At 46.4% G+C, this 26,324-nt stretch overlaps 1 protein-coding gene across 2 annotated transcripts; it reads right to left on the bottom strand.

Moving 5' to 3' along the window:
* Positions 1-216: 216 nt before the first annotated feature.
* lamtor3 (late endosomal/lysosomal adaptor, MAPK and MTOR activator 3) lies at positions 217-25,078 on the bottom strand. Of its 2 annotated transcripts, none has more exons than XM_038792806.1 (7): positions 24,972-25,078; positions 19,301-19,345; positions 17,602-17,636; positions 14,102-14,160; positions 10,451-10,584; positions 8,755-8,818; positions 217-581 (listed from the first exon to the last, which is right to left on the bottom strand). In XM_038792806.1, the coding sequence occupies exons 2-7, from the start codon at positions 19,307-19,309 to the stop codon at positions 508-510; spliced, it is 375 nt and encodes a 124-aa protein (XP_038648734.1). In that variant the 5' UTR covers positions 19,310-19,345; positions 24,972-25,078; the 3' UTR covers positions 217-507. The 2 variants fall into 2 exon arrangements, with proteins under 2 accessions (XP_038648734.1, XP_038648733.1); XM_038792805.1 differs by having other exon boundaries at positions 24,922-25,076.
* Between the last annotated feature and the right edge of the window lie 1,246 nt (positions 25,079-26,324).

A 26,324-nucleotide genomic window follows, 5' to 3' on the forward strand; every position in this document is an offset into this window, starting at 1 on the left:
CTTTGTATTATTTTCCTTTTTGGAGTGTTCTGTAAAACTTTTTGAAAAACTTTGAATAAATAAATTTTTTAAAAAATGTACATGACTGAATTTTACACACCAACAGTAGGAACAAGACTTTCACGCATTAGGCCCCGTAAGTAACAATTTCCTTTCTTCTTCCTTAAGCTTTCAAAGTAAGACAATAAACAGTAATAGACAATAAAACAATAAACATGGGTTATGACAGAATTCTAATTTATTTTATAAACAAACACATTGGGGTCTTAAACACCACATTTGGTGGCAGTGAGAAGTTGAGCAGAGCAGCAAGTGGCGTGCAGTAAATACTGTCAAGCAGAATGTGGGAGGAAATTCATTTATGATCCCATTCTCAGTTGAGGAAGTGTTAAGCTTGAAGAAGTGGCTTTAAGTGCATCACCCAAATCCCTGGGAACTGTATGCTGCACGAGCAACTTGCTAGTAAGTTCACAATCTTTGAGATGGCGGATTTTCTTGCTTCGCTCTTCATGACACTTCCACAGCCTGGCGCAATTCTTCAAACAATGGTGCAAGCTCTTTCTCCAAACTGACAATCAACCCTTTTGAGACAGAGAACAGCACAGTGTTAAACCAGTAAAATGCATAGCCATTGACAAAGAGGCAAGAAGTTTTACCAGGAGGCCACTATCCTAGTTAATATATGCTGCTAAGGGGACTTCCGGTGGCGGCTATGAAGGAGTAGGTCGCACATTTGGTGGTTCCTGCTCGGGTCGGAACTTTGGACCTTTTCCCCCGATTTGTTTGCCGGATCTGATGTGGAAAATTGATGTTGGATGCAACTGTGATGAGGAATTCTACACCAGTGCATGGAGAAGCGGACCAGGAGTGCTCACAAAGGAAGAAATAGGTGAACGGAGAAGGCTTGGGCCGAGGCTGCAGCGGGAGAAGGCATGGTGGACGACCGGAGTCCTGGCTCGACAACACAGCGGTGTCATTCAGGAGGGCTTCACCAAGCAGGAACAGGAATGCTTCGACCCGATTATGGAATCAATTGTGCGGCTGGAACTCAGACTGGATGCTCAAGATCGGGCGATCAAAAAGTGGAGAAGGCACTGACTGAGCAGGAGAACCAAGCTGCAGTGGAGTTGGAGGTGGGGATGCTGAGAGACCAGCAGAAAAGGCTCCTGGAGAAGATGGAGGACCTAGAGAACAGGTCCCGACGGCAGAACCCGAGAATTGTGGGTCATCTGGAGGGTGCCGGGGGTGGGACTTTTGCTGCGGGACAATAGGGAGGTCAGGGACGGAGGCTGCCGGGGGGGGGGGGGGGCTGCAAATGCGTGGGCTGGAGACTGGCCCAAGAAAGGCGATGGCTGATTGGCGGGGGGAGGGGGGGCACTCCAGACTGATCACATGGAACGTAAGAGGGCTGAATGGGCCAATTAAGAGGGCACGCGGGTTTGCATATTTGATGGGACTGAAGGCGGACGGATGCACCTTAGAGTAGCTGACCAGGTCAGATTAAGGAAGGGATGGGTCGGACAGGTTTTCCACTCGGGGCTGGACTCTAAGACTAGAGGGGTTGTGATTCTGATTAATAAGCGGGTATCATTCGAGGCGGGAAGAATAGTTGCGGACATGGGGAGTCGTACATTAGGGGTTGCTGGTGGTACTTGTGAATGTGTATGCACCGAATTGATGTGGAGTTCATAAGGCGGATGCTGGGGAAGATCCTGGACCTGGATTTGCATAAGCTGGTCATTTAGGGGGGGGGGGGGGGGGGGGGGGGGGGGGGGGGGGGGGGGAAGCAGATGGAGAGAGGGGAGAGGTGGACCCTTGGGCAGCCGAGAGTGAAGGAGTTTTCCTTCTACTCGCACGTGCATAAAGTGTACCCCCAGATTGACTTTTTATCCTGAATAGGGTTTTACTGACAGGGTAGTGGACACTGAGTATTCAGCGATCACGATCTCAGATCATGCCCCACACTGGGTTGACCTACAGGTGAGCAAGAAGGGTGGCCAGCACCCGCATTGGAGGCTGGAAGTGGGACTTTTAGCTGATGAGGAGGTGACTGACAAAATGTATCCAGAACTATATGGAAGACAACAACACGGAAGTTTCGGCCGCAATTGTCTGGAAGGCACTGAAGGCGGTGGTTAGAGGGGAGCTGATCTCGATACGGGTCCACAAGGGGAAGGCAGACAGTGCAGAGACGGACTGACTGATACAGAAATTCTACAGGTCGATAGGAGTTATGCGGAGACCCCAGAGGCAGAGCTTCTAAGGGAACAATGGAGGCTACAGCCGGAGTTTGGCTTGTTAACTACAGGGAAGCCGGTGGAACAGAGGAGGAAGGTGTGGGGGGCGATCTATGAATATGGGGAGAAGGCCAGTATAATAATGCTTGCACAGCAGCTTAGAAAGCGGGAGGCGGCCAGGGAGATTGGGAAAGTAAGAAACAAGGATTGGAACCTGGTCGGAGATTCAGCTGGGGGCAATAAGGCACTCGAGGAATTCTACAGCAGGCTGAGAGTCGGAACCCTCAGCTGGGCCGGAGGGGATGAGGCAATTCTTAGGAAGGCTGAAGTTCCCGAAGGTTGACAAAGAGTTGGTAGAAGGGCTGGAGGACCCAATCGGATAGCAGATAGGATGAAGGCCATGCAGTCGAGTAAAGCCCCGGGACCGGATGGGTACCCCATGGAGTTTCACAAAAAGTTATCTGGGATACTGAGGCCGCTGCTGATGAGGACATTTAATCGTTGATCCTGAAGCGGGATAAGGACCCGGAGCTATTCGGGTCCTACAGACTGATTTCCCTACTAAATGTAGACGCCAAATTGTTGGCTAAGATCTTGTCCTCAAGGATTGAAGACTGCGTTCCGGACGTGGTGGTTGGGGAAGACCAGACGTTTTGTTAAGTGGAGGCAGTTGGCGGCCAATGTAAGAAGGCTGTTGAATGTAATTATGATGCCCCCAGAGGGTGGGGACGTAGAGGTAGTGGTCGCAATGGACACACAGAAGGCATTCGACCGGGTGAAATGGGATTATCTGTGGGAGGTACTGGGGCGGTTTGGATTTGGGCGGGGCTTCATTGACTGGGTCAGGCTGCTGCATCAGGCAACCGTGGCAAGTGTTCAGACGAGCAGGCTGACATTAGGCTATTTTAGGCTGCACCAGTGGGGGCGAGGCATGGATGCCCCCTCTCCCTGCTGTTGTTCGCACTGGCCATAGAACCGCTGGCAATTGCGTTGAGAGCCTCAAGTGGCTGATCCGGTGGGGGGGGGGGGGGGGGGGCGGGGGGGGGGGGGGGGGTATGGGGTAAAACACAGAATCTCACTATTCGCGGACGGCCTGCTCTTGTGTGTCGGACCCATTGGAAGGGATGGAAGTAATTATGGGGATTCTGGCCGGTTTTCGGGTTACAAAATGTACATGGGAAAAAATGAGATGTTCGCGATCCAGGCAAGGGGGCAGGAGAGCCGATGTGGGGAGCTGCTGTTTAGAGTGGTAGGGGGAAGCTTTCGGTACCAAGGCATCCAGGTGGCGTGGGAACGGAAATGGCTGCACAAGCTAAATCAGGCACGACTAGTAGACCAAATGATGGAAGTTTTGCGAAGGTGGGATGCGCTGTCACTGGCTGGGAGGGTACAGACAGCGAAAATGACGGTTCTCCCGAGATTCCGGTTTGTGTTTCAGTGCCTCCCCATCTTTATTCCTCTGTCCTTTTTTAAACGGGTCAACAAGGTGAACTTGGGCTTTGTATGGGCAGGTAAGCGACCGCGAGTTAAAAAGGGGACACTGTAGCTCCCCGCCCAGAAGCTGCGGCTCCTCGACCAGACGCTGCCCGTCCCTGGACCACATGCCAACACGTACATCCTTTTTTTCTGTTTTTGTTTGATTCAAGCATCCTCAATAATTTGCCTTCAACCTCGATCCTTCTCCCTTAATCACACTCACTTGTCTCAAATTCTGTGCTCTACCACTGGCTCTAATCTTATTGTGACAGCACACTAAGAAAAGGATTGCAAGAGATTTTAACAACTTGTATTTATATTGTGCTATTGACACAATAAAATGACCCAATGCACAGGATGGTTATGAACAGGATTTGACATGGTCCATGCAATATATTCAGACAAAAGAATGGTGAAAGAGGTTTTAAGGAGCATCTAAGGTGTAGAGATATGGAGTGATTAAGGGAAGAAATTATATAACCTTATAAGTGGAAGGCACAAGTGCAGATGATGGAGTGATCAAAATCAGGAATGCTTAAAAGGTCAGAATTGTGGAAACGCAGAGACCTGGGAGGATTGCACGGATGGGGGAAGATTGTAGTAATAAGCTTAAAAAGTTGGAAAAACTCAGCAAGTCTGGCAACATATGTGGAGACAGATACAGAGTTAACATTGAGTCAAATATGGCTTCTTCAGAACGCACTCCGGAGAGAGATGTCTAGATGATACCCAATTTGTTTGAAAACTAGCACTGAGTTAAGGACTAGTTTGAAGTAGCAGCAAAGGTCATTTCAGTTTGCAGAGAATCAGCTAGTTAAAATTACACGCAGACACGGTCAGGTGTCCAGAACAAGATGCTTGCAATTGCATTGAAAAATTCTTAAAGACAGCAAACCAAAGCTGATTGAAGGATAAAGTGAAATAAATAATTGCAACGTACACATCAGAAGCTAAAATGATCAAACTTTGGAATCTTGTATGTTTTTTAAAAAATCTTAATGGAAAAATTTGACATTACACAAATATAAACTTGATTATCCAGGGCCTTTAGTAGTAGTTACTAGTTAGTACACCATTACTGAGTTATACTTCTTAAAGTGCAACTTTGTCAGGGTCCTTAACAGCAATGTTACAGCAGAAAGGGGAAATAATCATCAGATCAGTTATTTTGAAAGATTTGCTGTCTGTAGGGCATCCTGTAGAGAAACAGGATGTCACAATCAACAACTTGTAGATTTCTGTCTCTACTGGATATATGTGGATTCCTGAAGTTACTGTCAGTTTCAGAGGAACTGACTGCTGTCGCTGCGACAGTGAAACCAAGTCAGAGCCATCATCACAGAATTGTTGCAGTGCAGAAGGAGGCCATTCGGCCCATCGTGTCTGCACCAACTCGCCGAATGAGCAATTCACTTAGTCCCATTCTCCCTGGAACCCTGTGCATTCTTCCTTTTCAGGTTGAACCTGCCTCCACCACACTTGCTGACGGTGCATTCCAGACGTTAATCACTCGCTGCATGAAAAAGCTTTTCCACATGTGACTTTTTGTTTCAGGAGAGGAGGAAAACCAGCTACAAGCAAGTGGGTTCCGAGGTCACTGGCGTTAGGCAAGAGAATCCAGTGGCAGAGCAGGAATTTGAAACAGCATTGCTGATGAATTCTGGACATGGAGTGGAAGGAGCAACAACAGAAGGAGTAAGAAAAGGAGGCAGCAATGCTGGGCGTCCAGATTCATGTTGCATTTGGTGGGCCAGTATTGCAGGTCAGGGAAAGAACATTATATTGTGAATTATAAATTGTAGAAATAGTAAATAAACCTAGGAAAGGATTTAAAATGTATTTGGTGCCTGACCCCAGGACTGATAGAAATGTTATATTATTGCAAAGCCTGGGCAACCTAACCAAAGTTAGAAACAAGTTCTAATGAACTTGGATTAAAATAAGATATAAAACTAGTTGGAGTCCCATTAGGAGACACTAGTTCATATTTTTATTAAAAACAGATAATGCTGCTCATGTAATACATTCTCCAAAAAGACCTCAACACATGGTGGCACAGTGGTTAGCATGGTTGCTTTACAGCGCCAGGGACCCGGGTTCGATTCCTGGCTTGGGTCACTGTGCGGAGTCTGCACGTTCTCCCCGTGTCTGCATGGGTTTCCTCCGGGCACTGAGGTTTCCTCCCATAAGTCCCAAAGACGTCCTTGTTAGGTGAATTGGGCATTCTAAATTCTCCCCCAGTGTACCCGAACAGGCGCCGGATTGTGGCAACTAGGGTCTTTTCGCAGTAACTTCATGCAGTGCCAATGTAAGCCTACTTGTGACACCAAAAACATATTGTTTAAAATGTACGTTTCAGGAGAGAAATACAATCTTCACAGAACTATTTTCTACATACGTTTGTGCTTAGGTCTTCATTTGCTTTAGTCAAACACATTGAGGCAGATGAGTTATTGCAGGAAGTGTCAATGCCTAAAATATTTCTTTGCATTTCCTGAACTGTTCTGCCAACATGGCCCACTAAAGGCTCTTTATACCATCGTTAACATCATTGGGTCATCAGACTAGTGTTCTATAAATGTTATCTTCAGAAATAGAAATGAATAAAGTTTGCATGAAACAGACCACAGGAGATGAAGTCCAAAATAACAAATTTCAATGCCTATGTTAACCTTTGTTCAGGTTAGGTCTCCCTCAAATTATGTTGTTTAACTTCATACATGTTCATTATAACATGCTCATTACAAGACAGACTGCACACGTGGAGCTTCAGGGGGAAATTCCAATCACATACTATGCCAATTTGGTATATACCAAAATAGCCTTCCCTTGCTCCAGCTCATAGGAGCACCTGTGTTAGTAACCAAATGTGAGTGCCTCAACTGTAAAGACATTTTAGCGCAAATGTAAGTGACTAAAACCATCCTAATCTCATAGAATCATAGAATTTACAGGCAGAACGAGGCCATTCAGCCCATCAAGTGTGCACCTTGGAAAGAGCACCCTACTTAAGCCCCACGGCTCCACCCTATCCCATTTATCCCCACCTAACCTTTTTTTGGACACTTAAGGGCAATTTAGAATGGCCAATCCACCTAACCTGCATATCTTTGGACTGTGGGAGGAAACCGGAGCACCCGGAGGAAACCCACGCGAACACGGGGAGAATGTGCAGACTCCACACAGAGTGCCCCAAGGCAGGAGTCGAACCTGGGACCCCAGAGCTGTGAAGCAACTGCACTGTGCTAATCACTATGCTACCGTGCTGCCCTCCGAGAGGGTGAAGGGGAAAAAAATAAATTTAATCCTCGGTTGGGTTAGTAGCACTCTCATCTGAGACAGATGAGTTGGTTTAGCTCACAAGGCTAAATCGCTGGCTTTTAAAGCAGACCAAGCAGGCCAGCAGCACGGTTCGATTCCCGTACCAGCCTCCCGGACAGGCGCCGGAATGTGGCGACTAGGGGCTTTTCACAGTAACTTCATTGAAGCCTACTCGTGACAATAAGCGATTTTCATTTCATTTCATTTTCATTTCAGAAGGTCATGGGGCTGAGTCCCATGAAAGTTCTTCTATTGTAATCCTATAACCAAATGTGCACAGCATGTATTGCTTTTATTGACAAAAGCAACTGCTTTTCTATTCAGCTAACCTAGCAGGTGACAAAAATGTCTTGTGAAGAGTGGGATATCATGTTTGGAGTCCTGGAACAATATTTGCATGGACTTTATGTACCAATGTGATAAAGCAATATGAAAATTGTATCCCAATTGTCTTCAGCATCATTACAATGGTATGTATTTTAACATGCGTAACCTAACTGGGTTGCATGTGGCGCAGTGGATAGCACTGGGACTGCAGCGCTGAGGACCCGGGTTCGAATCCTGGCCCTGGGTAATTTGTTCGTGTGGAGTTTGCACATTCTCCCCGTGTCTGTGTGGTTTTCACCCCCACAACTCAAAGATGTGCTGGTTAGGTGGATTGGCCATATCTTTTTATTAAAACAGTAAAAATATGTACGAGGCCAAACGGTACAAACACTAATTTTGTGTTGGAGAAGCAGGGTACCCTCCCCTCAGTACCAATGTACGGGAAGGGGGCAGGGGGGGGGGGGGGGGGGGGGGGGGGGGGGGTGGATACTCTTGATTATTAAAACAGTTCACAACACATATCTACAAAAAACTAATGATTCAAGCACTAAACTTCTGTCGCCTCTGTACCAACAGAAGGGAAAGGATGGGGTTGGTGGGAAGAGAGGGGAAAGGAGGGTGGTGGGAAGGGAGGGAGTCGGGGTGTTGGTGGAGATGGGGGCCCAATAGGGCACTGCCGGAACTATCTACGGAGGCAGAAAAACAAAAGAACCTTCAATTATGATGTGCCAGGTTCCAGGAGTCCCCCAGAGGGGGTGAGGGGCAACAGAGTGCCAGGCACGAGTGAGCGCCGCACCCGCTATAGAGCGCCTCATGTGCACCCTGTGCTCCCGACACTGGGTGGCTGACAGCCTTCAGACAGTTGCTCTCCTGGCCCGAATCCTCCACCACACTGAGTGTGGCGGGCGACACGGGCCCACCAACTAACCCAGGGCCGGCCTTGATCCTGCCACCGGGATCATCCACAGGCGGGATCTCCTCTGGCTCCTCCATGCTAAATTGCCCCTTAATTGAAAAACAAAACATAACTGGATACTCTAACTTTATTTAAAAAAACATGCGTAACCTCCAAATAATAATAATCTTTAATAGTGTCACAAGTAGGCTTACATTAATACTGCAATGAAGTTACTGTGAAAATCTCCTAGTGGCCACACTCCGCCACCTGTTCGGGTACACGGAGGGAGAATTCAGAATGCCCAAATTACCTAACAGCATGTCTTTCAGGACTTGTGGGAGGAAACCGGAGCACCCGGAAGAAACCCACGCAGACACGGGGAGAACATGCAGACTCCGCACAGACAGTGACCCAGCGGGGAATCGAACCTGGGACCCTGACGTGTGAAGCAACAGTGCTATCCACTGTGCTACCGTGCTGTTCATAATGAAGTACCTGTGTTGGCGCTGCTGTTAGCTATGAAGCTCACAACCAAAGGCAACCGGTTAAACTGCACAACCTGGAAAACAAAAAGGGCAATAATAATTTTTTCAAAAATCACCAAAGCCAAACATTGTTCTGGTCAAAATTCAACCAAAAAGAATAGTTCGTAGGAACTGACTGGCCATCTCCACTGGTGATGCGTTTACAATAAAACTGGAGTTCAGGACACAGGATTAACAAACGAAGGGCAGCGCATGCCTGCGTCACGCTGTGCTAACTCAATGTTATTACAATTACATGGGCCTTTCTCGCAGCTTCCTGTCTGTTTAATACTCTGTAACTGCAAAGTTGAAGAAATAAATATTTTGATTGAGAACTTCCATCACACTGAGGAGATGCCAGGTCAATCCATATCCAACAGGCCTCTCTGAAAACTCTGCTGACATTTTGCACCACAGCAGCTGAAATAATCCACAACATACAAAAAACAAACATTCTAAATGAAACCCGCAACATTAAAAAGTCTATTTTCCCCATCTCATCCTTCATAAAGTTCCGGAATTTAGATCCTCATCATCTCCAAAGTCCTTCCTTGGGTCATACTCAATGTCAAGTTTCTTAAAATCAGTCCATTTGTTTTTGATATATACTGTTGACGGACTAATAAACAGGGGCAGAAACATTACCTCCGCCCCCTTTCAGTGGGCAGATAACTATGTCAGAAGGAATGGTTGGACGTTACAGCTAACCAATAAGCAGATTAAAACGAGCAAGGCCTCAACCAAATGGTTGAGTACCTGAGGCTGGTTTAGCACGATGGGCTAAACAGGTGGCTTGTAATGCAGAACAAGGCCAGCAGCGCGGGTTCAATTCCCATACTGGCCTCCCCGAACAGGCGCCGGAATATGGTGACTAGGGGTTTTCCATAGTAACTTCATTGAAGCCTACTTGTGACAATAAGCGATTATTATATATAATAATTATATTGGGGAGGATTGCGCAGGGGGGGGGGGGGTTATTCGGAGGATGGATCCCACTGCAGGCCAACGGTATACCTGCAGCATACAGGTGCTGTTCCACTGCCTATCACAGATAGCAGCCAAGAGCCGGTTTGAGCACATACAAAAGTTCTCCTGTACAGGTTTGGTGCTGGAAACTATTTAAAATGGAAATACACACACACCCTTGACCCTTTTAGAGGAAACATAAAATCTAATTTTAAAAAGTCAAATGCAATTTAGAATCAAAGAACTAAGAAAAAAACTATTTCATGGGATGTGGGTGTCGCTGGCTGGGTCCACATTTGTTACCCATGTCTAATTGCCCTTGAGCTGAGTGTATTGCTAGACCATTTTAGAGGGCAGTCAAGAGTCAACCACATTGCTATGCATCTGGAGTCAAATTTAGCCCAGACTATGTAAAAATGGCAGATTTCCTTCCCTGAAAAATATTAGTGAACCAGATGGGTTTTTACAACAATGACAGTTTCATGGTCACTACTGTATTACTAGCTTTCAATTCCGGCTCATTAGTTGAACGGAAATTCCACCAGCTGCCGTGGTGGGATTTGAACCCATTCCCCCAGAGCATCAGTCTGGGTCTTTTAATTACTAATCTAATGACACCGCAACTACACCACCACCTCCTCATTAAAAAATACACCTGTATAGAAAAATGCACTTAATGAGGTGGAGAGAGAAGAAATTACCTGGTATGTATTGTAATAGCAAATTATGCTTTTGTTCTTTGAAAGTCCCAATTTGCTTCCTTGATCTGTTGCTAGTGCGAAGGTAGAGAGGAATCCAGGTCTCAGTGCATGTTCTGGTGCATTATCATTAGCAACTGAAGGAAGATAACCCATGGGAACAATTAGTTTCCACTGTTCCACTTGCACAAACGTAACAAGCTACTGCAGAAAAGCACGTTAGCAAACGGGGAGAATCCATCACGATCCATGTACCAGCAATAATATTCTGACTGGGTTGGGGGCAAGCTGTAAGAAATATCAAAAAGCTCTGAAATATAACTTCATTGAATCATACAAAGGCAAGAGCATAGGAGGAGGCCATTCGGGCTCCTAGCCCTCTGCAAGGGCAATTCACCTAGTCCCACTCCCTTGCAGTTTTCCAGTAACCCTGCAAATCTTTTCTCTTCAAACAATTATCCGATTCTCTTTTGAAGCCTCAATTGAATCTACCTCCGCCACAGAGATCACTGACCTATAACTGATATAAATATAGACACCTCTTTAACCTGGAGTTACCTCTCTCTCTGCATCTTTGATGATTTGATTGCCTGCAGGTGCTCGCATTCCGGGGCATCTCTGACTGTGTCTATATAAACATTTCTGGAACAAGCCTTTCCATTCACCTGAAGAAGGAGCCGTGCTCCGAAAGCTCGTGTTTGAAACAAACCTGTTGGACTTTAACCTGGTGTTGTAAGACTTCTTACTGATATAAAGCAGACATCCCACACAACAGTGTCGTCAGTTTGGTTAGGTTGGTAGCACTTATTTTCTTTTCCTGCAGTCCAAGCTTATGGATTCATGCTCCAGTATGGAGTGCAATTATGGCTGTGACTGGAGTGCACTATTGACAAGAGGTACTATTTTTGGTGTATATGTATTTTCAAAAGGCATTTGATACAGTGTCACACAACAGACTGGTGAGCAAAATTCTATCTCATGGAATAAAAGGGATAGTAGGCATTTCAATAAGCAATTGGTTGAATGACAAGTAACAGAGAGTAGCGAGATTGGAGGAAGGTTTGTACTGGAGTTCCCGAGGGGTCAGTGTTGGGGCCATTGCTCTTCCTGATAGAGATTAAATGATCTAGGCCGTGGTGGCCAAGGAATTATTTGAAAATCTGCAAATGTTATGGAGATTGGAAACATCAACTGTGATGAGGATAGTTTGAACTTCGTAAGGACATGGATGTGTTGGTAAATTAGGCAGACAAGTGGCAGATGATATTCAATGCAGAGAAATGAGGGGCGATTATTTTTGGCAGGAAGATTATGGAGAGACAGTATAAGATGAAGTGAGAAAATCTAAAGAAGGTGCAGGAAAAAAGGGACCTCGGTTATGTGTACATGAGTCATTGAAGATGGCACAGCAGATTGAGAGAGCAGTTAATAAAGTGTATAGTATCCTCGGCTTTATTAATAGGGACATTGGGTATAAGAGCAAGGAGGTCATGTTGAACATGTATAAGACACTAGTTAGGCCTCATTTGGAGTATCAGTCGTGGGCACCATACTTGAAGAAGGATGTGAAAACATTTTTGAGTACAGAGGAGATTCACAAGAATGATTCTAGGATAAAGGGGCGGCACGGTGGCACAGTGGTAAGCATTTCTACCTCACAGCGCTGAGGACCCGGGTTCAATCCCGGCCCCAGGTCACTGACCATGGAGTCTGCACAGTCTCACCGTGTCTGCATGGGTCTCACTTCCACAACCCAAAGATGTGCAGAGTAGGTGGATTGGCCATGCTAAATTGCCCCTCAATTGGAAAAAATAATTGGGTACTCTAAATTTATTTAAAATTGATTCTAGGGATAAAGAATTGCAACTGTGAGGATAGATTGGAGGGGTTGAGGCTATTTTCCCTGGGGAAAAGGCGAGAGGAGACTTGATGAAGATATTCAAGATTCTGAGGGGTATGGACAGGGTAAATAATTTTTTTTAAAATTCATTTATGGGATGTGGTCATCGCTGGTTAGGCCAGCATTTATTTCCCAACCCTATTTGTTTTTCAGAAGAGATGATGAGTCGCCTTCTTGAACCACTGCGGTCCCAGAGGTGCAGGTATACCAACATTGCTGTTAGGGAGGGAGGGAGTTCCAGGACGGCGACCCAGCGACAGTGAAGGAACGACAATAAATGTCCAAGTCGGGGTGGTGAGTAACTTGGAGGTGAACCTCCAGATGGTGGGGTTCCCAGGTATCTGCTGCTCTTGTCCTCCTGGATGGTGTTGGTCATGGGTTTGGGAGGTGCTGGCTAAGGAACCATGCTGAACTCCTGCAGTGTAGATGGTACATACGGCTGCCACTGTCGTCGGTGGTGAAGGGTTTGAATGTTTGTGGAAGGCGGAGCAATCAAATGGGCTGCTTTGTCCTGGATGGTGTAAAGCTGCTCGAGTTGTGAGAGCTGCACTCTTCCAGGCAAGTGGGGGGGGGGGGGGGGGGGGGGGGGGGGTGTCAGGGTCAGGAGGAGAGTTACTCGCCGTAGGACTCCTCGCCTTTTATCTGCCCTGGTAGCCACAGTATTAATATGGCTAGCCCAGTTCAGTTTCTGATCAATGGTAACCCCTGGGATTTTGAATGTGGGGGATTCAGTGAGGGTAATGCCATTTACTTGTCAAGGGGCGATGGTTAGATTATCTCTTGTAGGAAGTGGTCATTGCCTGGCACTTATGTGGCGCGAATGCAACTTGCCACTTGTCAGCCTAAGCCTGGATATCGTCCAGGTCTTGGTGCATTAGGGACATGGACCGCTTCATTATCGGAGGAGTCGTGAATGGTGCTGAAGATTGTTCAGTCATCTACAAACATCCCCACTTCTGACCTTATGATGGAAGGCAGGTCATTGATGAAGCAACTGAAGGTGGTTGGGCCTCGGACATTACAATGAGGAACTTCAGCAGTGATGTTCTGGAGTTGAGATGATTGACCTCCAATCATCACAACCATCTTCCTTTGTGCCAGGTATTACTCCAACTAACAGAGTTTTCCCCTTGATTCGCATGGATTTCGATCTGAAAAGATAGAACTTGCAAAGTTACGGAGATAGGGCAGGGGAGCAGCACTCTGTAGACAGCCCTTGCTGAATGGCCTATTTCTGAACTGTAAAAGAGTTTGAGATTCTCCGATAACATCCTATTGTATTCTTGGAAGAGGGGCAGGGGACTCTTCCTATTTCCTATCCAACAATTCTCTCCAACCAAAACCCCAACAACTCAAGTTATTTAGTTGCACACTCTCACGTGCTGTTTGTAGGACCTTGCACTTGCCTTTAAAATAATGACTATTTCAAAGTAATTCTTTAGGTGTAAAGCATCAAAGAATTGAGAGACCATATAAATGCATTGTGTTTTGTACCCCCTGAAGGTAAATTTCACCGCTATGGTGTTTGACCAAACTACAGAAAAACTGTTCACTGTTGGAATTCATGTTATGTAAATCAGGATAAGATAAAGTACAATAGTTTTTAACCTGCATCACCTAATTTGAAACTTGCTTGGGCGTTGTATAATGGCCAAAGACATGAGGAGCTACGCTAAATTTGAAGCATAAAACAATTACTGATCAATTATAAGATCACAGTGAAAAGCACTGTTTAATGAGCAGCTATAAATTACCTTTAATCACAGGCACCCCATCTCTGTCAGAAACTACAATGGCGTGAAGGCCCTCAACACTGTAAAACAATGATGCAGAATTATTCATGCTGCACCTTTACATTGGTACCAGAATTTTAAAAGGTGCAATCTCTGAAATTATTACACAGCAAGAGTTTTATTCATTGCAAAACTGTAATGAAAACCACACAGAGCTACTGGGAAATCAATGGTCACAACGATGGGGAGTATTACCAAACAAGAATTTAAAATATTTTAACATTCTGCTGGGGTTCCTGAAGCTGCTTGAAAATTTGGCAACAACCACATCACAGAGTGACATGGTGCCTCACACGCCAGGGACCCGGTTTTGATTCAGACCTCGGGTGACTATGTGGCGTTGGTACATTTTCCCCGTGGCTGCATGGGTTTCCTCCGGGTGCTCCGGTTTCTTCCCACAGTCCAACGATATGCAGGTTAGGTGGATTGGCCATGATAAAACTGCCCCTTAGGGTGGCGTTGCAGAAATAGGATGGGGGATTGGGCCTAGGTAGGGTGGTCTTTCGAAGGGTTGGTGCAGTCTCGATAGGCCGAATGTCCTCCTTCTGCACTGTAGGGATTCTATGACACTAGTGGAACTCAAGTACTTCCACTGCAATTAACTTGAAAACTACATTTGTTCAGATGTCTTCACTATCCCCCCTGTAAAACGGTCACATAACACAATAGGTGCGCATATGAAAGAAAAAGCATATTTAAACCATATATTAAATATAATTTTAAAACAACACACAATACCCTGTGCAGGATTAGCTGCAGTATTCAAGTCAGTGACATAACAACCACCAATCTATTTCCATTCCTGATAAATTAAATGTTTAAACATCATTTCCATCCTCCTCTGCTTACTATAGATTCCAAATTAAACAAAACTGTAGTAGTACAGCGAGTAAGGAATTCCTACACTCCTAATGCAATAACTACAGTGCCATTTAATGTTGCCGTATTTAAACGGTATCACCTTTGTACAAAGTTTGCCCATATAAAACAATCTCGCTTTCAAAGTCGTTCTCTATCTGATCAAAATGATGACCATCAAAATGATGTTTACTTCTGTTTGTGCTAACAAAATTAAACAGAACATGTGCTTTGACCCCAGTGAATATATTTATTCAACAAACTGACCTAACCAAATCATGGCACTTTTCCCCGTCAATTGTGTTATTAGATTTGCTTTTTGGATAAGGATCAGACATGTATCCACTATTTAGGAATTTACTTTAAAAGTGAACTTTGCAGAAGGTTTTGCAACACTCGTGGCAGCATGAGGACGTTAGGAACACTTATCAACATAAAAGCTTTAGTATTACAGAAAGAACAAAAAGAGTTTGAAGCTTTTCATCTTGCACTCATCAGATATGCATGAATCCTTGGAATGTGACCCAGAGTTTGGCTGGGTAAAGCATCCCAACTTTTACACCGCTCTTGTACAGGGCTGCTTAAACTCTGCCCGTCCTTGGTCAGGTCAGCCCCAATGTCCTGGTCGATCCTGATCCGGTGACCTTCCCAGTTACAATTTTTTGTTTGTCTTGCCCAGCACAGGATCCTTTCCTGGTCTTGGTATCGGTGTATTTTAGCAATTATCACCCTTGGTTGTTCTCCAGCTTTGGGTTTTGGACGAAGTTCCCGGTGCGCTCTGTCTAGTTCTGGTGGGTTGGGGAAGCTATCCCTTCCCACCAGATTTCCCAGCATTTGGGCCACATAGTCTGTGGGATTCTTGCATTCGATCCCCTCCAGCAGGCTTTCCATAGGCGTTGGCGTCTCAATCAGTTTTCCTGATCTTCAATCGTTCCTCTGAGTCCCCTGCGTCGCGATCAACCTTCGATATCTCCTTCTCCAGGACAGCGATCTGATTGCCCTGGTCTGTGGAGGCCTCTTCCAGCTGCTTTATGGTGCTTTCCTGGGCGTCCAATAACCTCTCTGCCTTGTCTAGGACTACCTTTATGGTTGCCAGAGCTTCTGTGACCACACCCCGGACCGCAGCCTGGATATCGGTTTCAGCCACTCTCTATATTCTCTCAGTTCTCTTGAGAGAAACGTCCTCCAACCACCCTCTGGAGAGGAGGAGCTCCTTGTGGTTCTCACTCTGGCAAGGCCCGAGTTTTGTCATTTTGTGTGTCTGCCAGCTCAGTCATTTGCTTCTCCTGGCTTTTCCCACTTTCTGTATAGCCTCTGGAGTGGCTGTTATTCGGCATCTCCTTTCGGGTTGATGTTGGTTGAGGAGCGAGGATATTTTTCCCTTGTGTTAGCAGGCTATTTCGGGTGTAAGAGGAGAGCCACCTGATGTGCAACTACTCAGCACATCACCAGAAGTCCAGTAAGAATGACAATCGGGGGGCAGCACGGTGGCCTAGTGGTTAGCACAAGCGCCTCACGGCGCTCAGGTCCCAGGTTCGATCCCGGCTCTGGGTCACTGTCCGTGTGGAGTTTGCACATTCTCCCTGTGTCTGCGTGGGTTTCGCCCCACAACCCAAAAATGTGCAGAGTAGGTGGATTGGCCACACTAAATTGCCCCTTAATTGGAAAAAATAATTGGGTACTCTAAATTTATTTAAAAAAAGAATGACAATCGTAAAGGTAACTACAACGTCTACTACAAGAGATTGCTGATCGCTAACCAATTGGACTCTGACAGCTAGAGGTGTTGCAATGGAGAACAGTTAACTACCAAGCTTTTGTTTAGATTCAAACCAGGCAGGTCGACTCTGATTACTCAAGGCTTTCCCATGGGGAATGAACCATGGAATGGCTGTCCCTCAAGCTTTTGTTTAGTTGAAAAAGATGTGACCGTGATCCTGTTATCTGCAAAGCACAGGGCCGTGTGCGTGCATATACATAGCTTCTAGCAAGACACTGTAAACGCAACTGATAATCTTAAATTGGTTGTCGATGTAATTCCTAGCACAATCAGGATTTCTAAACAACTGCTGTCTAATAGCAGAATCACATCTAATGTTGAACATTATGTTTTAAGGTTTGGCAAGCACGAGCTAGCTGAGTATAGTCCATATTCTGCCTGTTGCAAACAGCCAAAGGGGCTGTCTGATACCATCCGCCAGTCATTGGGATCAATAATACAAACAATCAACAGACCAATATCACCAAGTTTGAAACAGTTTGCCATTTTCCTCTTTTTCTCCCCTAAACTACCCCCAACAACTCCCCCCCCCCCTCCCCCCACCAATTTGAATATAAATTGAATGTGCAATAAACTTTCATATAAATTGAAAAGATGAGAAATCGACTATTGTAGTCAAAGAGAAAACAATTTTCAAAGTTAGGGAGAAAAAAAGGGGAAAGGCAGCAATTAAGAAATATAGAAGTCTAATTAATACCTCAGAATTAATATAATAATTAATAATTTTTTAAGTAACTAAGGTATTAGCCAATTGAAATTAACTAAAGAAAAGTCAGAAATAGTAACCGATCAGAGATAAGGCAAGATTGATTTGTATTCTTACCTTGGCAATTGTTTGTAAAGGTATCTCTTCAAGTCCTGTATAAAAGAAAGATACTTAGACATTTTAACTGGATTATTCCAACATAAGCATACTGCCAACTTCCAATTTAAAACAATAATTGAAGTTTAAACCTCTCACTGCTTCAATGAGTTACAGAACTATCATGCATCTCTTTCAAAGAATCATTTAAAAACAGGTTAAACCGACAGCCAACATCCAAATTAATTCAGGGACAGCACAGTGGCTAGCACTGTTGCCTCACGGCACTGAGGAACCGGGTTCGATCCTGGCCCCAGGTCACTGTCCGTGTGGAGTTTGCACATTCTCCACGTGTCTGCGTGGGTTTCACATCCACAACTCAAAGATGTGCCGGGTAGATGGATTGGCCACGCTAACTTGCCCCTTAATTGGGGAAAAAAGAATTGGGTGCTCTAAATTTATAAACAAAAACATACAAATTAATTCAACCTGTGGTTTTCAATTGGTTATAAACTATTAAACACACAGCAATCACGTATGAAGTATTTCAGAGTGATATCCAGTATGCTAAAATAATCTACCCTTCCCTTGTGGATGCCAGAGTGGTTAGCACTGCCGCCTCAGCATCAGGGACCCAGGTTCAATTCCGACCTCGGGGGTGACTGTGTGTGGGGTTTGCACATTTTTTTTTGCACATTCTTCCTGTGTCTGCGTGGGCTTCCTCCAGGTGCTCTGGTTTCCCCCAACAGTGCAAAGATATGCAGGTTAGCTGGATTGGATATGCTAAATTGCCCCCAGGTGGGGGTCACAAGGAGAGGGTGGGGAATTGGGCCTAGGTTAGGATGCTCTCTCAGAGGATCGGTGCGCACTCAATGGCCTGAAAGGTCTCCTTCTGCACAGTAGGGATTCTATGATTCTAGGTCTGTTGCTCTGAGTTTCAAATGGAGGGACGAAGAAAGATATAGAACAAACAGTGGTGGAAAAGGCAATGGCTTAACTCTGCCCAATGTTGAGCCAGATGAAATCAAGGTTCATTAGATGGCAGACAAGCAATTCAGCCCAGAGACACTGGGGGAGTTAAGCGGAAAGAGCCAAACCCAAATCTTCAGGTGTGCAGCAGATAAATGTTAACATTGCACCACTGATATCAGGTTTAGGGAATTGAATCACTGCAGAAAACTGTGTTAGAAATAAACTGAGACAGAACAATGGAAGAATTTTAGTTCTTGAATAATTAGACAAGGAAGCAAAAGAACCTATCTTGTCAGATGCTGCACAGAACATGTTAGATGAAGTTCTGTTTGCATCTACAATGGCTGCATGGCTTACAGAAGTGGTAACATGTTCAATGTACCAATCAGCTTGGTTAACCGCAAGGCCGCATGGTGGTGCAGTGATTAGCACTGCTGCCTCACAGCGCTGAGGCCCTGGGCCACTGTCCGTGTAGAGTTTGCACATTCTCCCCGTGTCTGCGTGGGTCTCACCCCCACAACCCAAAGATGTGCAGGGTAGGTGGATTGGCCACGGTAAATTGCTCCTTAATTGGAAAAAAATTGGGTACTCTAAACGTATTTTAAAAAAGCTTGGTTAATTGCACTTTGTTGGAACCTTGTGTATATTATGTGCTTTAAAAAGCAGACTCTTTCCATATGCTTTTTAATCTCGACAGCCGAGCAAATTATATACATTTCCTTTCAGTAGCTTGGAAAATAATACTTACATCTGCCATTTTCCTTCAAAATTTCACACCAGACAAAAAACAATTCTGAAAGACAAAACAGTAAAGTGCCTCCTTTAAATGCATTACTTTATTCTTGAGAACTTAGTAAAGACTAAATTATATTTAGCACTGTTGCCAGAATGGCGGCGAAAACCCGGCTTAAATCCTGGCCCCGGGTCACTGTCCGTGTGGAGTTTGCACATTCTCCCCGTGTCTGCGTGGGTCCCACCTCACAACCCAAAGATGTGCAGGTAGGTGGATTGGCCACGCTAAATTTCCCCTCAGAAAATATTTTGTTGAGGCATTTATAATTTTAAAATTTTAAACAAGAGCGGTCCAGCACATGCAAAAACCCCACAATAACATATCCAACTTGCTAAATTGCCCCTTATTTGAAAAGAAAAAGAATTGGGTACTCTAAAATTATTTTTTTTTTAAAAAAGAAAATAGACTAAATTATAGTGTTACTAATTCTCACATGTAAACTCTGCTATAATAGAGCATCGGGGTGGAATTTAAGATCATAGAAATCAGTGTGATTTTTGTTTTCCACCTTTGCTCTCATAATTTAAGAAAGGATATCATTGCATTAGAAGTAGTGCAGAGAAGGTTCACACAACAGATTTGTGTTGGGGTGGGCAGGGGGTGCAGTGATTATGAGAAAAGGTTACACAGGCTGAGCCTGTATCCATTGTAGTTTAGAAGAATGAGACATGATCTTATCGAAACATATAGGATCTTGAGGGGGTCTTGACAGGGTGGTTGCTGAGTGGATGATTCCCCCCTTGTCGGAATGACTAGAACCAGGGGACTGTTTAAAAATTAGGAGTTTTCCATTTAAGTAATAGACAGTGTTCAAAGGGTATGAGTCTCTCCCGGTAACGAGTTTAGAACAACAGTTTAGATAATAATTGATTGATTTGATTTATTGTCACATGTACAGAGGTGCAGTGAAAAGTATTGTTCTGCGTACAGTCCAGACAGATCATTCCATAGGACATACATAAATGCACAACGTAAATACATAGACACAGGCATCGGGTGAAGCATATGGAGTGCAGTACCACTCAGTAGAGACGATGTCTGAAGAGATCAGTTCAGTCAATAGGAGGGGTATTCAGGTGTCTGGTAACAGCGGGGAAGAAGCTGTTTTTGAATCTGTTAGTGCGTGTTCTCAGACTTTTGTATCTCCTGCCCGATGGAAGAGTGAATAACCCGAGTGGGAGTGGTCTTTGGTTATGCTGCCCGTTTCCCCAAGGCAGTGGGAGGTGTAAATAGAGTCAATGGATGGGAGATGTTTTTGTGTGACAGACTGGGCTGTTTTCCATGGTGCATCTGTAAAAATTGGTAAGAGTCAATGTGGACATGCCAAATTTCCTTAGTTTCCTGAGGAAGTATAGACGCTGTTGTGCTTTCTTGGTCATAGCGTTGTGGGTGTACCAGGGCAGATTGTTGATGTGCACACACTAGTAGGATGGCACTACCAAGTGTCAAGAGATGCCTGAAATGAGATGGGAAGGGGACCCGAAAGGGGAGAAAAAAATAGGGAGCCATTTGGAAGGGGGGGGGGGGGGGGGGGGGGGGAAGAGGAGAGAGAAGGGGTCTGAATTGGGAGGTGCTGAAAAGAGGGGAGTGTCTTCGGCGGCCCTATCAGGGGATGTTGGTCATTTGGGGGGGCCTGATGACTGAGTGGTGGGAGGGGATGGTCCTCTACCAACGTGTTGGGGGGCTGTAGGTTGGCTGGAGATCGGAGTGCTTCATCACAGGTGAGCCGGCCAGGCTAGCGCCTGCACATCTCTTTTTTGGTGGGAATCTCCCCAAGCTCCAAATAAAAACGACTAAGTGCGGGATGATTGCGATCTACATTGCATCGACCTACTCAGCGGGAATCTCGCCGGCTTTCCTGTCGGGGAGGTCTTTGGGAGTATTCTGCCCTATACTCCAGTTGTGGTCTGACCAGTATTTTATAATGGTTTAGTGCTTCTGTTGCTTCTATGTAGAAAGCCAAATACCGAGTAAGCCTTTTTAAGAAGTGCCTTCTCAGCTTGTCCTTCCACCTTTAAAGATTGATGTAAATGCCCCTCCAGGTGTCCCTATTCCTTCAGACCCTTTAAAACTGTACCACTAATTTAATATTATGCTTATATTTATAGTGCCTCTCTATTCTTCATAGTCGTGTTAAATTTTACCAGTCTATGTCATTCTGGAATCTTCATTGTTTGACAGTGCGGGGTTTAAGGTAATTGGCAAACTTTGTTACGCCCTGTATAACCAAGTCCAGGTCATTAATTTTTAGTCAAATGGCACACTGCAGACATAACCTGGAACCTAAAACCATAGCTGTAGAAATTGGGGAGGAAAGTTACTGCTTCTAATCCCTTTAGGGGAGGGTTTGTTTAGGGGGCCTGACAAGAAAGGCTAGTGCGAGAACAACACATTTTAAAGAACAGCTCTCTCCTTCGGTGAGTGGATCAGTAAAGGGTATAAAAGATTTAAAATGATTGGTGAGAGGAGAGATAGAATCAGAGTTTTACAGCACAGAAAGAAGCCCTTCGGTCCTGTCTACACCGGCCGTAAGCCATCTATCTATTCCAATCCCATTTTCCAGCACTTGGTCCGTAGCTTTGTATGCTACAGCATTTCAAGTGCTTATCTAAATGCTTCTTAACATTGAGGGTTCTTGTCTCTTCTACCCTTTCAAGCAGCGAGTTCCAGATTCCCACCACCCTCAAATCCCCTGCCCCTTACCTTAAATCTATTCTGCCTGGGTATTGACCCCTCTACCAAGGGGAAACGTTCCTTCCCAACTACGCCCCTCATAATATTGTACACTTCAATCAGGTCTCCCCTCAGCCTTCTCTGCTCTCAACCCCAGCCTAATCAGTCTCTCTTGAGAACTCAAACACTCCAGCCCAGGCAACACCCTGGAAATTTCCTCTGCACTCTCTCCAGTGCAATCACTTCCTTCCTATGGTGCAGTGACCAGAAATGCCCACAGCACTCCAGCTGTAGTTTAACTAGGGTTTTATACAGCTCCATCATAACCTCCATACTCTTATATTCTATGTCTTGGTTAACAAAGGCACCTTCTTAATCACCTTAGCGACCTGTCCTGCGCCTTCAGGGGTCTACAGACATGCACCACAAGATTTCTTTAGTCCTCTGTACTTCCTACCATTCATACTCCCCTGCCTTGTTAGTCCCCCAAAAGGCATCACTACGCACTTTACTGGGTTAAATTCCATTTGCCACTGTCTATTTGACCAGACCGTCTATATCACGCTGTAATCAAAGGCTTTCCACCTCACTTTACCACACCACCAACTTTCGTGTCATCTGCGAACTTACTGATCATACCCTCCACATCTTGCCTAGATCATTATTAATGTAGACTACAGACAGCAAGGGACCCAGGACCGATCCCTGCGGTACACCACTGGACACGGATTTCCAGTTACAAAACAACCTTCAACCATCACCCTCTGCCTCCTGCCACTAAGCCACTGTTGGACTCAATTTGTCAAATTGCTCTGGATCCCATAGGAACTTATCATCCTGATCGGTTTCCCATCTGGGACTTTTCTCAAATGCCCTACTGAAGTCTACGTAAACCATAAGACATAGGAGCAGAATTAGGCCACTATGCCCATCGAGTCTGCTCCGCCATTCAATCATGGTTGATATTTTTCTCATCCCCATTCTCCTGCCTTCTCCCCATTACCCCTGCTCCCCTTATGAGTCAAGAACCTATCTATCTCTGTCTTAAAGACACTCAGTGATTTGACCTCCACAGCCTTCTGCGGCAAAGAGTTCCACAGATTCACCACCCTCTAGCTGAAGAAATTCCTCCAACATAACTGCATTGCCCTCATCTGCACAACTAGTCACCTACTCAAAATTCAAATTTATTAGACATGCTCTCCTCTTGATGAAGCTGACTATCCTTGACTAATCCTTGCCTCCCCAAGTGGAGATTCATTCTGTCCCTCACTGGCCTAATTGCCTGGTATATCCTCCTTCTGGATAAATGTTCTCACTTGGGAGAGTTCTGACATCTAGAGCACTCTACCTGTAAGGATGTTGAAAGCTCATTGAATAGTTTTAAGAAATACTTTCACTTTATTGTGCCCATGGTCTCAGGACTTTCCAAAAGCACTTTACAGTGAAGTAGTTTTAAAGTTCTGCGACATCCAAGTTGTAGAATGGTTACAACACAGGAGGCCTTTTGGTCTGTCATGTCCATGTAAAAGCATTCAGCTAACCCCAGTTCCTGTCCTTTTCACAGACTCCCTACAGTGCAGGAGGCCACTTGGCCCATCTGAGTCTGCACCGACTCTCCAAAGCAGCACCCTACCTCGACACGCGCAATCCTTGTAACTCAACCTGATACTAAGGGGCAATTTATCATGGACAATCTGCCTAATGTGCATATCTTTGCACAGTAAGAAGTCTTACAACACCAGGTTAAAGTCCAACAGGTTTGTTACAAATACTAGCTTTCGGAGCACTGCTCCTTCCTCGACTGAATCCTGAGGAAGGAGCAGTGCTCCGAAAGCTAGTGTTTGAAACAAACCTGTTGGACTTTAACCTGGTGTTGTAAGACTTCTTATTGTGCTCACCCCAGTCCAACGCTGGCATCTCCACATCATGCATATCTTTGGACTGTGGGAGGAAACCAGAGCACCCGGAGGAAACCCACGCAGACACGGGGAGAAAGTGCAGACGGCACACTGTCACCCGAGGCCGTAATTTAACCCAACTCCCTGGTGTCGTGAGGCAGCTTCTGGCTTCCCTGTCTGTGTGGAGTCTGCACGTTCTCCCCGTGTGTGCGTGGGTTTCCTCCGGGTGCTCCGGTTTCCTCCCACAGTCCAAAGACGTGTAGGTTTGGTGGATTGGCCATGTTAAATTGCCCCTTAATGTCCAAAATTGCCCTTAGTGTTGGGTGGGGTTGCTGGGTTATGCAAATGGGTGGAGGTGTGTGCTTGGGTAGGGTGCTCTTTGAAAAAGCCAGTGCAGACTGGATGGGCCGAATGGCCTCCTTCTGCCCTGTAAATTCTATGATTCCAATCGCTGTGCCGCCCCTTCCCCCACCGCTCGAACCCTCTCCTCTTCAGATTATTGTCCAATTCACTTGGAGTCAGGAGAGTGAACGTGTCTCTGCTTCACTCTCAGGCGGTGCATTACAAACCGGGTGCTACCCAGCTGCCGCCTCATGAGGTTGTTGTTGTAACAGAGCAAAGCGCACAGGAAGATCCCATAAACCAGCACAGATGAAGCTGAGCAGGTGCCCAGTCACAGTGAATATTGGCCGGGAGAGAGGGGGGAAGAGAGCCCACTCCGGGGTCTGATCCATCAGCCAAGGGGGGGGGGGCGGCACCCCCCACCCCGGGTCAGCTGACTGCTGGCCGGTCACGTGCCCCCCGAGTCAGCTGACCTCCTGCTGCCCCCCCTCCCCTGCAAAGCAGAGGCGGAAACCCCCCACATTCCCCATCCCAAACCGGGCAGAAGCTTCTGGAACCTCCCGGTGGGTTATTGTACTGACACCAGGATGAGGTTCCCATTGCCGGGCTGCGGCCCGGGGGGAGAGCGGGCCTCCTGTCCGGGCCTGGCGGAGCTCTTACCTCAGCGGGCGTCCTGTCCGGGCCTGGTGGGAGCTGGGCGGCGATTTCCCCTCAGCGGGCGTCCTGTCCGGGCCTGGCGGGAGCGGGGCGGCGCTTTCCCCTCAGCGGGCCTCCGGCCGGCGCTCGAGCATTCAGCTGGGGGGGGTGGGGCCAGTTCTCTGGGTGACGCACGGCTGGGCGGGGTTAGCTCTCGGTGATGCACCGCAGGGCGGGGCCAGTTCTCTGGGTGACGCACCGCTGGGCGGGGCCAGTTCTCTGGGTGACGCACCGCTGGGCGGGGCCAGCTCTCTGGGTGACGCACCGCTGGCCCGGGCCAGCTCTCGGTGACGCACCGCTGGGCGGGGCCAGCCTCCCGGTCACATGCCCGCAGAGGGGCGGGTCTCCGCGCTGCCATCACATGATCATAGGACGTCATTCAACGTCACGTTGGGGAGCGTGCCCGATCCTCGGCGTCACATGATTGGAAAGTGCCCTGAGGGGGTAGGGCTACGGGGGGCCACGTGATCCTTGGGGTGGAGCCATGACTTCGATCACGTGTCTGAGCTGGTCAAGTCCACGTGACCTCAAACATTGGTATCTTTTTCCTGATGGAAGAAGGTGGATGAGAGTACGCCCGGGGTGCCTGGGGCCCTTAATTATGCTGGCTGCCTTTCTGAGGCAGAGGGAATTATAGAGTCAATGGATGGGAGGCTGTGATGGACTGGGCTACATTCACGACCTTGTCTAGTTTCCTGCGGTCTTGGGCAGAGCAGGCTCCATACCAAGCTGTGATACAACCAGAAAGAATGCTTTCTATGGTGCATCTGGAGAAGTTGGGGAGGGTCGTAGCTGACATGCCAAATTTACTCAGTCTTCCGAGAAAGTAGTTGGTGGGCTTTCTTAACTACAGTGTCGGCATGGGGGGACCAGGACTGGCTGTTGGTGATCTGGACACTTAAAAACTTGAAGTTCTCGACCCTTTCTACCTCGTTCCCATTGATGTAGACAGGGGCATGTTCTCCACTACGCTTCCTGAAGTCGATGATAATCTGCCTCGTTTTGTTGACATTGAGGGAGAGATTATTGTCGTCGCACCAGTTCACCAGATTCTCTATCTCATTCCTATTACTCTGTCTCGCCATTGTTTAAAATCCGACCCACTGCGGTGGTATCATCAGCAAATTTGTAAATCGAGTTGGAGGGGAATTTGGCCACACAGCCATAGGTGTATAAGGAGTATAGTAGGGGCTGAGGACACAGCCTTGTGGGGCACCGGTGTTGAGGATGATCGTGGAGGAGGTGTTGTTGCCTAACCTTACTGATTGTGGTCGGTGGGTTAGAAATTTCAGGATCCAGTCACAGAGGGAGGAGCCGAAGCCAGGCCAAGGAGTTTGGAGATGAATTTTGTATGAATAATGGTGTTC

This window comes from Scyliorhinus canicula, chromosome 3 (assembly GCF_902713615.1).
Source record: "Scyliorhinus canicula chromosome 3, sScyCan1.1, whole genome shotgun sequence".
Taxonomy (NCBI): Eukaryota; Metazoa; Chordata; class Chondrichthyes; order Carcharhiniformes; family Scyliorhinidae; genus Scyliorhinus; species Scyliorhinus canicula.